This window comes from Capra hircus, chromosome 20, assembly GCF_001704415.2.
Source record: "Capra hircus breed San Clemente chromosome 20, ASM170441v1, whole genome shotgun sequence".
Classification (NCBI taxonomy): domain Eukaryota; kingdom Metazoa; phylum Chordata; class Mammalia; order Artiodactyla; family Bovidae; genus Capra; species Capra hircus.
Window position 1 is genome coordinate 37922301 of NC_030827.1, and position 14479 is coordinate 37936779.

At 37.5% G+C, this 14479-nt stretch overlaps 1 protein-coding gene across 1 annotated transcript in view; it reads left to right on the top strand.

Moving 5' to 3' along the window:
- The window catches only part of RANBP3L (RAN binding protein 3 like), a 52206-nt gene that overhangs the window by 19259 nt on the left and 18468 nt on the right, over positions 1-14479 (top strand). The window contains exons 2-4 of the mRNA XM_018065805.1: positions 7002-7060; positions 7750-7789; positions 8294-8371. Coding sequence (XP_017921294.1) covers positions 7002-7060; positions 7750-7789; positions 8294-8371 — 177 coding nt within the window. The remainder of the gene's footprint in view (positions 1-7001; positions 7061-7749; positions 7790-8293; positions 8372-14479) is intronic.

A 14479-nucleotide genomic window follows, 5' to 3' on the forward strand; every position in this document is an offset into this window, starting at 1 on the left:
CCTTTTTCCTGGGTCCCCAGAAGTAACAGCATCCAACTCACGGCCATCTTTTGTGTTAACCTCCATATAACCAGGGCTTTTCTGATAACTCAGTTGGTAGAGAATCTGCCTGCAATGCAGGAGACCCCAGTTCAATTTCTGGGTTGGGAAGATACCCTGGAGAAGGCATAGGCTACCCATTCTAGTATTCTTGGGCTTCCCTTGTGGCTCAGCTGGTAAAGAATCTGCCCGCAATGTAGGAGACATGGGTTTGATCCCTGGGTTGGGAAGATCCCCTGGAGAAGGGAAAGGCTACCCACTCCAGTATTCTGGCCTATAACCAAGTACCAGGCATTTAGTTCTACCTCTTTATATTTATGCATCTATTTTTAATACCTCTTTTTAAAATTTTAATACCTCTTTATATTTATGTTTAGGTGCTAGTGGTTTGAAACTATGGAAAAATTTAGGTTCCTTTCATAGATTTCTCTGACCCCTTCAACTACTGCCACCAACACGTGTACATTTTTCATTCCCCCATCTTCCCAAAATCATTATATTAGAAGCTTGATTACATCAATACTCAGTACTCACATCACTGTAACCATGTAATATATTTTGATCACTTTTCTTTTACTGGTCAACTTTTTGTTTCCTCTGGATTTAATAACTGTGTCATCGTTTTGTTTTGTTTTCTTAGTTCTCCACGTATTAGTTGCCAGTCAATTCCCAAACTTTCTTCAAATGATCTAAATATCATTTCAAAATATTCAGTTACTTGAGATATTCAATTGCTTTTAGTTCCATCGTTTTGGAGACTTCTTTTCTAGCATTTCTTCAGGGACCTCCCCCATTGTGGACTGATTTTTCTCTGCCATTGGTGTACTGTGGTCATTCTGGGCTATCTTCTCACCATTTTCCTAGAGGTTGCCTTCATCTCTTTTTGAGTTGGTGCCCCTGTTTGTTGGTTCCTTAGTTTACCAGCTCTTTTTGGTAAAGCACCTCCTTTAGAGGCATCCCGAGACTGGGTGTATATGGGATACATATTTTGAGAGTTTACAGCTGGAAATGCTTTTATCATGTCATTAGACTTAATCAATACTTTGTATTAGCACATAGTTTTAGATTGGAAATCTTTTCAGAGTGTTAAAAGCATTGCTCCTTTGATTTCTCATTTTAAAATTTTTTATTGGAATATAGTTGCTTTACAATGTTGTTTTAGTTTCTGCTGTATAGCAAAGTGAATCAGCTATGCATCTACATATATCCCCTCTTTTTTAAATTTCCTTCCCATTTAGGTCACCACGGAGCAAAGAGTAGAGCTCCCTGTGCAGCACAGTAGGTTCTCATTAGTTACCTATTTTACACATAGTATCAAGCGTTTCTCTGGAGAAAAGAATGGCAACCCACTCCAGTATTCTTGCCTGGAGAATCCCATGGACAGAGGAGCATGGGGGCTGTAGTCCATGGGGTCACAAAGAGTCGGACATGACTAGCGACTAACACTACTACTATCAAATGTTTATATGTCAATCCCAATCTGCCAGTTCATCCCATCCTCCTGCTTTTTCCCCTTGGTATCCATACACATTCCTACATCTGTGTCTCTATTTCTGCTTTGTAAATAAAATCATCTATGCCAATTTTTTACAGGATCATTGTGACTCTGAAAGTCATTCTGACACCTGACTCATTGTATGTGACTTTACTCTCTTCTCTGTGCCAATAGGACCTTTTCTTCATAGCATTCTAAGATTTCATAGGTATTATTCTGTCTTCATGTATTGTTCTAAGTATTGTGTTGGCTCTTTCAAACTGGAAACTTAGGTCTTTTGACTTGGGGGAATTTTAATGATTTATTTGTTGGTGATTTCATCCCATCTTTTTCCTCTGTCCTCTTTCTCTAGAGCTTCTCTTAGGTATTGAAGTGGTTCTTGGATTGATCATCTGAGTTTTCTTATATATTCTCATATTTTTCATTTCTGTTCTTTTGCTCTGCTATCTGGGCTATTTACACAATTATATTCTCTAAATCTATTGATTTTTTAAGTCAGTATTGATTCTTTTTATACATATTTTAAAGTCTAAATTTCTAAAAGCTTACTCTTGCTCTGTGTTGCTTTTTCTAAAAAAGCAGTATTCTGATTTTGCTTCATGGACATTTCATATTTGTGAAGATATTAATTGTATGCATATTACACATATAACTTTAAAATATATATTATGTATGAAAATTAATTATATACATATAATTTCATAAAATATACCTTAAGCTCTCTGTATAGTCTTTTCCCTCCAATTTCCTTTCCTCCTGTTCACTCACTCAGTCACTGAATTTTTGTGTCTGGTGACCCTTGATTACCTGCTTGTATTTAAGAAAAGGGCATTCACTAAAAAGCTCATTGGCGGCTATGTACACTTGAATTGGGGACTCATCATTTGGTTTGATCTTTCACCAATAAATCCCTTTGTCAGTATCTTTTGTTCCTCTTCTTTGGGATTAGTCAGACTCTCCAGAGAAAAATCTTATAATTTCCTGCCTAAAGGAAGTAAACCTGGCTGCCACCGTTCTGTGAGCTGAGTAGAGAGTGCTCAGAACTTTAATATTTTGTATGCATGATAGGCAGAATAACAGCCCCCTAAAGATGTCAATATCCTAATGCCCAGAACCTATAAATGTGTATCTTATATGGCAAAGGAAACCCAGTAGATGTTAAGGATCTGAGATGGGGGGATTATCTTAGATGATTTGCATAGGCACACTGCCGTCACAAAGGTCATCATAGGACGAAGAAGGAGGCGACTGTCAGAGTCACAGAGAGATATGACAGTAGAAGCAGACGTTGGAGTGATGCGGGGCCACAAGTCAAGATATGAGGCGGCCTCTAGAAGCTAGAAGAGGAAAGGACATGGAGTCTTTCCTGAACCTCCAGGAGGAACACAGACCTGCTGGCCCAGTGTAGACTTTGGGCTTCCAGAACTTTAAGATTATAAATCTGTATTGTTTTAAAGAACTAGGCTTGTCCTAATTTGCTATAGCAACAGCAGGAAACTAACAGAGTATGTAAACTTTTACCTAATGCCCATCTTTTCATTATAGAACCTCCACTTTAAGCTTTGTCTACTGTTTCATCTTTTCTAGGGAGGAACCCCTAAGCCTTCTGCTTGAGTGAGAGGGGGACAGTTGCTTGGTTCTTCAATAGACAAAACTACTTCTTATTTTGAGCCAGTCTTCACTTCTGCTTCCAGAAATACTCAGTGATACCTGTCCTTGGACTTTTGGTGGCTCTGCGGGGAGTCAGCCAGCTTGCCTCTTTAGTGGCCCCACAGCTGGCTTAAGGGTATCACTTATTCTTCTACTTTATAGCTTCCAAAGTTCTGTCACTATTATTCGCCTTCAGTTTTCCTTGTCTGTGTGGTACCTCTCCTCCCTGCTCTCTGGTTCCCCAACCAAAAGAATTACCCAAGCCTTTATTATGATTTCATTGTGATTTCTGACATAGTAGAGATACATATGCATGATCAATCAACACTGACAAGGTTAAAATAATGTAAGTGCTATGATTTTATACTGATTTTTCCCTGGTGTGGTACTGGATGGTATGTATTATACGCTGAGAACATAACATTGTGCTGGTAGAATGGTAGGTATGTTAGTATGACCTGTGAGAGCTAAGAAAATGGCCTTATAAGAGGGCGCTCTGGGTTTAAAGGCTTTTCTCCCTTACTACTAGTGTAACTTTGAGCAAGTTGCTTAACGGAGCATCAGTTTCTTCATCTGAAAGTATCTGGAAACATGGCAGAAATCACATTTAATCCATAAATAAATTTAAAGAATTAATTTAGACAAGGTGACAGATAAAAGTGCTTGGCCACAGTATTTCTCCATTGTGGAGCAGAAATACAAGTGAACTGAGATCTACTGAGTTACATAGATGGTATTTTTTGTGCCCCTCCTGTATGTAACAGGCTTCCCAGGGGGCTCAGTGGTAAAGAATCTGCCTGCCAAGCAGGAGATATGGGTTCGATCCCTGAGTCAGGAAGATTCCTTGGAGCAGGAAGTGGCAACCCACTCCAGTATTCTTGCCTGGAGAATTTCATGGACAGAGAAGCCTGGCAGGCTACACAGTTCATGGGATAGCAAAGGGTTGGAGACAACTTTGAGACACCATCACACTTCTACATTACAAGTACTTAATACAACATTTGTGGGATGAATGAATGTCTTCTCTTAATGAAGCATTTTAGAAAACAACAATGAATATAGGCATTCTTTAAATGCTACCTGAACCTTAAAACAGGCAAAACAAATTTTTTTAAAGTCTTTAAAATTTTTCTTCCCCATCTCATTTTCATACTCTTTAACAGAAGACTGTATTTTAAACTTTTTTTTTGTATTTTAAACTTTTAATTATTCCATTTTCCTGAAAAAAATCATGGATGTGAGAATAAGAAAGAGATAAAGAGCAATCGTGTCAGTTCTCTAGAATTTAGACTAGCCTCCTAGATTCCTTATTTCCTCTCCCTCACTCCCTTCCCTCTCTGAGCCATTTTCCACACAGCAGGAAGAGTGATCTTCAAAAACAAAATACATATCAGAGTGAATCACTCCCCCACTTAAAATCTCTTATTGGCTTTCTGTCTTTCTTGGAATAAAAACAAAACTCCTTGGCATAAATTGCAAGGCTTTTCAAAACTCCATTTTCATCTTCAGCCTCATCTTATACCATTGTCCTCTCTCTCTTGCCTTGCAAAGTGTCTTGGATATAGTCACTCCTCAACATATATTTGTTGAATAAGTGGATTAATGAACAAGTGATCAATGAACATATTAGAAAGAAAAAAGGATAAAATTTAAAATATACCACTTTAAGGACCATGATCTTATTTTCAAGTTTTCCTATTGGATCAGGTTAGAAAATTGCTGTGAACCTAACAGCTTGATAAGTGTTTACTTTTAACTTTGTCTTTGGAGTCAAAGGCCTGCCTTGGGAGAGGGGAAGAGAATCTAGATGGGAGAGGAGATAACTAACCTCCTTTCAAACTAGTAGATAACTAACAGGTAACTTTCTAACAGGTAACTAACCTGCTTTCTAACTAATGAGCTGGACAGTGTTAGGGAGAGTAGATGGCTACAGTGAGGCTAATAACCCTTCAGCCAGACAATGTGTATCTAGTATTAAATATATATATATATAATCAATAAATATTTGTTGATCTGATGAATAAAAATTGCCTTCCTACTTTACCATATGCCCTCCAAACTACAAGTAACCCTGTATAATTTCCTACTTAATGCTGCCACTGAAGATCACTTCTGCCTGTTTTTAGTTCTTTTTTTTTTTTTTCTTTTTGATAGAGGAAAAGTCAACTTGTTATTTGTTTAGAGTTAGGTCAAGTCATACTACTTTAAGGATGACTATCCTAAGTCCAGTTTAGAAGAGGCCCACTTAGTATTCCAGTTTATAAGTATTCCACTACACATTCACAAAAACTATTTTCTTTCAAAGTCATTAGAGATCTCACTTCTTAAACCCAACGTAATGGCTGAAAAAGGAGCCTGTTCTAAGAAAGAAGGAAGAGCTGAGCTACAGTTTAACCTAGATGGCAATGCCAGTATGTGGCTGAGCATTTTCTGCTGTGGTTCACTTGGCTCCAAGGGCAGGCTGCACAGGAGGCACTTGTATAAAAAAGGTGAAGCTTATCTCGCTGGACTGAAAGAAGGTGCCAAGTTCACAGGGGCCCAGGAGCCGGCAGTGGGTGGTCTGGCAGAGTTTTGACACACTATTACGGGATAAGACTGTGGGTAACTAGAGAGTCCCTTTCTGGCATATAAAAGATATAATTATCTGGTAGTTCCTCAAAATTCTTCAGCTAGACTTCTATTTATTCAGCCAGTGATGGAAAATTACCTCAGCTTCTATACCAGGGTAACACATCAGTAATGGCTGCGGGAAGTCTAAAATGAGAAAAGTTCTGAGGTCATATTTGGGCTTATCCAGAAAGTCCAGTCATAAGTTAGCCTGTCAGCTGTGAGTTTGGAATCAGGATTGATGTCACACCACATATTGAATATCCTCTCTTTCAGGCTTTTTTTGGGTCTTGTCAAAATCTAAGTAATTATATCTAAAAATCCACTTGATTTTCACATAAGCTCATAAGTAAGTACTGTTATAATCTTTTTCGGGAGGGGTGGGGGGAGGAAAAAACTAAAGGTACAGGCATATTGTTTCCAAAAGTATATTGTCAATTACAGGTGGAACTTATATTTGAACACATGCCTCCCTAACTCCAGAGCCCAAGCTTTTTACAAATATATAATCTTCCCTATGACTTTTACAGTACTGATATTTACTGCTGTCATCACTCATTTATGCCCTAGAGTGAACGAGTTCCTTTCTAGCATTACCTAAGATAGGAAAATATGAAAGACCAATAAGGTTGGAAGGGCGATGACAAATTACTTACTTTACAACACTGTTTAAAACTGATTCTTAGTCTAAATATTGAAAACATGACTTAGTATATATCTATTCTAGTTGAGGAAATATGAATTAATTCTGGATCATTTAAGTATATCTATACCATTTATATTTGAGATCCAACCCAAGTAGAAGTACTATTTTCAGATGTGATTTTTCATCCTTTGAAATTTTTTATTTAAAAAGTTTAAATAATTTTTTATTTTATTTTTTATTTTAAAAGTGTTAGTCACTGTGTCATGATGAGTTTCTAAATGCAGGTAATTAGATTTTGTTTTCCTTAAACACTTAAAGGATGTTCTTTTAATGGAGTAATCTCTCTATTTGTGGAAACATATTACTTTCCCCAAGTATTTCTTTCCATAATTAGCTGTTAAAATCATTTGTAAATATGCCAATTAAACCATTCATATAAAACAGTTTGGAGTTTACCCAAAGGCAGGGAAAAATACAAAACCAAAATATCTTCAAGTATTTTTAGTTGGTGTTAGAAATGTCAGTGTGTTGTTTGATTTCTTGCATGTTCTTTTTCTTTTACAGAAAAATCTATCATTGCTCAACCAATATTTGTTTTTGAAAAGAGAGAACAAACTTTTAAGGTAAGGTCAAGTTACTTTTCTTTGTTTGATTTTTACTCTGACAAAAAAGACTGTATTTTGAGAAGCTAGCTGTACTAAATTATATCACTGCTGCATGAACTTATTCTTTTTCACATAGCAAGAGTTGTAACTCAGAATATTTACATAGTAGGGATTTACTGATAGCAATTTGGCTGAAATGGGAAGCCAGAGACCTTATCCTGAAACTATGGATAACATAATTTTTACCAAAATTATCTGTTTTTTTTTTTTTCCGGAGTGACTGGGAAGGGGGAGGGACTGAAAGAGCTTAGAAAGAGTTAAGGCTCATGATGGGTCCTGACCACTGACCCAGCTTAAAATGGATATAAGTTCTAAACTGCAATATATGATTCAAAAGAAATCTTAAGGACTCCATTTGCTTTTTTCAGCCTCATACTAAAAGCACTTGCTTTGAAAGACATAAGTGTATTAGTAGCATTCTAACTTCAGCTTAACTAGTATTTTGTTGTTACTCATTATTGCTTATGGAGACAATTTACCCTGCTACCCCCAAAACTAAAGAAAAACCCAACCCCTAGTGAGCCGCTTTTCCTAGCCTAGCTGAAAAGACCTGGCTTTTGAGAACTTCCTTATGAAGTGACAGGGTGGAAATGTGATTTGAAAATAGCAAACACTCAGCTCTCATTGGCAGCTTTGTTTCCTTCCAGAGACCTGCAGAAGACATCCTATGTGAAGCAGCAGAACGTGGTAATGATTTGTATCCTATGTTTCAAAAGCAATCTTTTTATCAAGAAACAAGTAGGCAAAAACATTTGGCATGTGGCACAGAATATATAAAATCTAATCATTCTTTCTTGTTTTTAAGCACACAGATAGACTGGCCTTTGTTTTGAGAGATGACATATAGGTCCCTGAGAATATTATGTTAGCAATACTAACATATTGCCTATGACTCTCCACTGCTTGTCCTCCAACCTTCCAAAAACATTCTCTATACAATTTCAGAATTTGTATATAATTTTTTGTCAAAGCCACTTGTTTCTAACTGTTTCACAGTAGGATGATATGCCTGTCAGTTTATAACGACCAAGCTATTAACCCTAATATTTAAAACTGAGTTTCAGGAATTAACATGTTGTCAAACAATGATATATCTAGAGAAAAGGAAATTATATTTCTCCTCTCATATCATGGATTGGAACTAATTTGTTATTGCAATCAATTTTACCCTTCACATTGAATTTCTTACAGAATGCAATGAGTTTTCAAGAAAGCGTGCCCGGGCTTCATCTTTTACTTGGCATACTACAGATTCTCAGAACCAAGGAGGTAGGTATAGCCCGGGCTGTTGAGTGTTCACTGCTATATGTACTCTGAGTGTGATACTACTAGGAAATTTTCAGACAGGTAATGTTTAAAAATATACCCATTGGATGGTGTCTCTAATATATTGTTATGTGAAAACAGCAGTCTATAGAATACAGTGAGTTATTATTTAAAATTTAACTTATCAACATCGGAAAAAAGACCAAAAGGACATAAGCCACAATGTTAACAATGGTTATCTTAGATAAAATGGGATTACAAGTTATTTGAACACCCCCTCCCTTTGTGTTTTGCTGTGTTCCCAAAGTTTCTCCATTACAGAAACTAGCTACAGAATTAGCTTTACAGTTAGGGCAAACTGCTATTTCCTTCTAAGTAAGCATCTCCTTAAACAGATGTCTGCCTTTTAAAAAGACCCTTATGCTGTGCTTTGAATAAATCAGTAACGTAGTTTGCCTCTCTCCTACACTCCAAGCATTCTGGTGACTCTGTTTATCCTCTTCTTGCCATGCACCTGTTTATATGCATGTCTGTCTCCTCCACTGAGAGCTCCTTGAGGTCATCTTCATGCCTGACAGAGGGTCTCATACATGATGAGCATGCACATATTTACTGAATTGATATCATCCTCACCAGAGGCACACTATTTTTAATCAATAAAAATGCAAAGATTTTTCTAAACTGGTGACAAAGAAAATTTTCCAAAACAGCAAAAATCCAAATGAAAAGATAAACAAAACCCTATTGACTTCAGTTTGCAATCTGTTTTTAGCATCATCCTTGTCCCAGAAGTGACTAACATTGTCATCCTTCAAGGACCTCCCAGCCTTCCCTCTTTCTGGGCCAGATAATAAAGAACTTCTTAGAACCTCAAATCTGACACTGACTTTTCAAGATCCATTCTCATTCATAATAGGCTTTCTTTTTCAGCTACTGTTAAACATTGACATTTTAATGGGAAATAAAATAGGGGTCTTAGCAAAGTATGCATGGATGAATACCATCTGAATTCTAGCCCCACAAATCCACACAGTATATCTGTTTATTTTTGGTAGAAAATTTAAACTTGATAATGTTCTTTAGGATTTCATGTTTATGATAGCTTTCTTTTATATAATGCAGCTCTGTAAAATAACTTGCTTTATTTTTCTTATTATTGTCCATCTATATGGTTTATAATATTTGTAGTACTCAAATATATAATGATGCTTAGATTCTCATTTTAAATTTTATGCTTTAAATTTATATTCTAAAGTTTAGGATATCATTCCTTTTGAATTTTTCATTAATTAAAATATTACTTATTTTTATTTAAATTTGTAATGCTTTGCTAAGTAAAACTATTTCATCGTAATAAAAGATTTGAAATGATTGAAACATGTTCTATGTCAAGATTATGATTTTTTTAAATCTTTTTTTGAAAGTTTGCAGTTCAGAAGCATTAAGTATATTCACATTGTTGTAAAACCTATTTAAACTTTACATTTAAAAAAAACCACCCTTAGTAACAAATTCAAGTAGCACCTGAAGGTATAAAATGAAAAATTAAAGTCTCTTTGTCATTAGTTCCAAAAGAAATATGATTTGCAGTCTTGCATATTTTTGTTTTTACTGAACAACAAACTGCTTTTTCCAAGTTAAGCTTACCCACAAGAAATAGAAAATACAAACTATTCACTTTCTTTTAATGGATTCTACCCAGGAATCGCATGAAACTAATGAATTTATATTCTTATTAACAATGCCAAGTGTGACTGGGCATCAATGTCAGACACCTTTCAGATACAGAAGAGATAGGTCCTAGTTCAACAAGCCCCATCTATACCTGCCTGACAAGTTATAGACATTAACAGGAATAGGGGTTCTAATACCAGAGGATTTGTTTTGGTGTTATTTGTGCATAAAGCAAAGAGATGACTTTAAATTATCTAGATAATTGCTTCAATTCATTTTCTAAAGATCAGACGCACATATGAAAAGGAATAAAATATTACCAAGCACCATCAACTTCTATGTTGTACAGAATGTTGGTGGCGTTGGAAGGAGACAAATAGTACAATTAAATGGTTCATTCAGTGTTATTTTTCAATTATAAAGATCATGCATGTGTGTGTGTGCGCTCAGTCACTCAGTTATGTCTGACTCTTTGTGACCCCATGGACTGTAGCCCCCCCGGCTCCTCTGTTCATTGGGATTTTTCAGGGAAGAATGCTGGAGTGGGTTGCCATTTCGTTCTCCAGGGGATCTTTCTGACCCAGGGATTAAACTCATGTCTCCTGGATCTCCTGCACTGGTAGGCGGATTCTTTACTACTGAGCCATCTGGGAAGCAATAAAGATCATAAAAACCATGTAACTGAACTTTGAATTAGAGAAGCAATTGCACCCCAACATATATAATGTTATAACACGTCGAAAAAGCAATTCTTATTCTTTTCTCATCTTCGTTAATCCAATTCTCAAAGGTTGCTCTCTTTGCAATTTGCCATCAAGAGGTGATCTCTTTGAGATTTGTAGTACAGGCGTACCTCGTTTTATTGAGCTTCACAGATATTACATTTTTTACAAACTGAAAGTTTGTAGCAACCACACCTCAAGCAAGTCTATAGGCTTCGTTTTCTAAAAGCATTTGCTCACCTTGTGTCTCTGTCACATTTTGGTAATTCTTGCAATACTTCAAAATTTTCAGTATTATTATACCTTTTATGGTGATCTGTGATTAGTGATCTTAGATGTTACTATTGTAACAGTAATTTGGCGGGGGGGGGGGGCACTTTAAACTACTCTCATGTAAGATGGTAAATTTAATAAATGTGTGTGTTCTGACTGCTCTACCAGCTAGCCCCTTCCCCCATCTCTCTCACTGTCTTCAGGCCTCCCTATTCTATGAGATAAAACAATATTGAAATTAGGCCAATCAATAGCCTTACAGTGGCCTCTAAGTATTCAAGTGAAAGAAAGAGTTGCATGTCTCTCACTCCAGTACTCTTGCCTGGAGAATCCCATGGACGGAGGAGCCTGGAAGGCTGCGGTCCATGGGTCGCTGAGGGTCGGACATGACTGAGCAACTTCACTTTCACTTTTCACTTTCATGCATTGGAGAAGGAAATGGCAACCCACTCCAGTGTTCTTGCTGGGAGAATCCCAGGGACAGGGGAGCCTGGTGGGCTGCCGTCTATGGGGTCACAGAGTCGGACACGACTGAAGTGACTTAGCAGCAGCAGCAGCACTTTAAATCAAAAGTTAGAAATGATTAAGTTTAGTGAGGAAAGAATGTCTAAAGCCAAGATAGGTCAAAAGCTAGGGCTCCTGCACCAAATGGTTAGCAAACATGTAAATGCCAAGGAAAACTCCCCGAAGGAAATTGAAAATGCTACTCCACTGAACACATGAATGATAAGAAGGTGAAACAGGCTTATTGCTGATATGAAGGAAGATCTAGTGGTCTGGATAGAAGATCAAACCAGCCACAATATTTCCTCAAGCCAAAGCCTAATCCAGAGCAAGGCCTTGACTCTTTTCAGTTCCATGTAGGCTGAGAGAGGTGATGAAGCTGCAGAAGAGAAGTCTGAAGCTAGCAGCAGCTGGTTCATGCAGTTTAAGGGAAGAAGCTGCCTCTATGACATCATAGCACAAGGTGAAGCAGCAAGTGCTGATGTAGAAGCTGTGGCAAGTTATCCAGGTGATCTAGCTAAGATCACTAAAGAAGGTGGCTAAGCCAAACCACAGATTTTCAACGTAGATGGAACGACCTTATACTGGAAGAAGATGCCATCTAGCACTTTCATAGCTAGAGAGGAGAAGTCAGTGCCTGACTTCAAAGTTTCAAAGGATACGCTGACTCTCCTGTTAGGGACTAATGCGGCTGGAGACTAAACAGAAGCCAGTGCTTATTTACCATTCTGAAAATTTAGGGCCACTAAGAATTATGATAAATCTACGCTGTGTACTCTATAAATGGAACTACAAAGCATGGATGTTAGCACATCTGTTTACAACATGATTTGATGAGTACTTTAAGCCCACCATTGCAACCCACTGCTCAGAAAAAGATTCCTTTCAAAACATTACTGTTCATTGACAATGCATCAGAACCCAAGAGTTCTGATGGAGATGTACAGTGAGATTAATGTTGTTTTCATGCCTGCTAACACAACATTTGACTTTCCCAGGTAGCTCAGTGGTCAGTAAAGAATCTACCTGCCAATACAGGAGACATAGGAGATGCAGGTTCAGTCCCTGGATTGGGAAGATCTCCTGGAGGAGGAAATGGCAACCCATCCCAGTATTCTTGCCTGGGAAATCCCACGGACAGAGAAACCTGGCAAGCTATAGTCCATGGGGTCCTTAAGAGTGGACATGTCTGATCTACTGAGCATAGACAGAGACAGAACACATTTATTCTGCAGCCCATGGATCAAGGATTCATTTTGACTTTCAAGTCTAATTATTTAATAAGTACATTTTGTAAGCTTTTAGCTGCCATAGAGAGTGATTCCTCTGATGGACCTGGACAAGTTCAGTTCAGTTCAGTTCAGTTGCTCAGTCGTGTCCGACTCTTTGCGACCCCATGAATCGCAGCACGCCAGGCCTCCCTGTCCATCACCATCTCCCGGAGTCCACTCAGACTCACATCCATCGAGTCCGTGATACCATCCAGCCATCTAATCCTCTGTCGTCCCCTTCTCCTCCTGCCCCCAATCCCTCCCAGCATCAGAGTCTTTTCCAATGAGTCAACTCTTCGCATGAGGTGGCCAAAGTACTGGAGCTTCAAAGCTTTGACCTGGACAAAGGCACTTGAAAACCTGGAAAGGATTCACCATTCTCAACACCACTAAGAACATTTACAATTCATGGAAAGAGGTCAAAATATCAACATTAACAGGAATTTAAAAGAAGTTGATTACAGCCCTTACAGATGACTTTGAGGTGTTCAGGACTTTAGTGGAGGAAGTAACTGCAGATGTGGAAATAGAAAGAGAACTAGAATTAGAAGCAGAGCCTGAATATGTGACTGAATTGCTGTTATCTCAGGATGAAACCTGACAGATGAGGATTTGCTTCTTATGGATGAGTAAAGAAAGTTGTTACCTGAGACAGAATCCACTCCTGGTGGAGGTGCTGTAAAGCCTGTTGAAATGACAAGGGCTTTAGAATGTTACATAAACGTAATATTCATAAAGCAGGAGGGCTTGAGAGGATTGACTCTAATTTTGAAAGAAGTTCTGTGGGTAAAATGTTATCAACCAACACTGCATGCTACAGTGAAATCATTCATGAAAGGAAAAGTCAATTGATGATGAAAACTTCATTGTTATTTTAAGAAGCTGTCACAGCCACCCCAGCTTTCAGCAATCACCACCCAGATCAATCAGCAGCCATTGACATCGAAGCAAGACTCTCCACCAACAGAAACATTATGACTTGTTGAAGGCTCAGATGACGTTTAGCATTTTTTAGTGATAAAACATTTTTAAATGTAGGTATATTGTTTTTCATAGCAATAAAGTATTTTAAATTAAATTACATATATTGCTATTGCACACTTAATAGACTATGGTATAGTGTAAATGTAACTTTTATATGCACTGGGAAACCAATGAGGTCAGTGTGTGACTAAATTTACTGTGACAGTCACTTTATCACAGTGGTCTGGAACACAATCAGCAACATCTCTTTGGTATGCCTATAATTCTATTGCAGCCAAGACCACAGTCTTAACCCATCAGTTCACATTGATAACCTAGCATAATGGTCATCTTTACTTCTCTCTTCAGGTATCATTAAAGAATGGGGAAGGGACAGAATTTATTAACAGTTTTGTAACATTCTATAAGAAATATATATTAATGCACATAGGTGGTTCACTATCAATTCAGATTTTATTATCTGTAGAATTTCTCTCGATACTAGATTTCATGATTCTGAAGAAAACTGTCTATTTCATTAGAGATTTAATTTTAACTTATTTTCTGAGAGTAAAAAGACTAGCAAAACTCATTTTGCTTTTACACTTTTTAGTAGAATCAGCGCTTGCATGATTAGTGCCAACAGCGACATCTACTGGTGAGTTCAGTACAATACTGTGAAAACAGTAGAAACTGACGTGTTC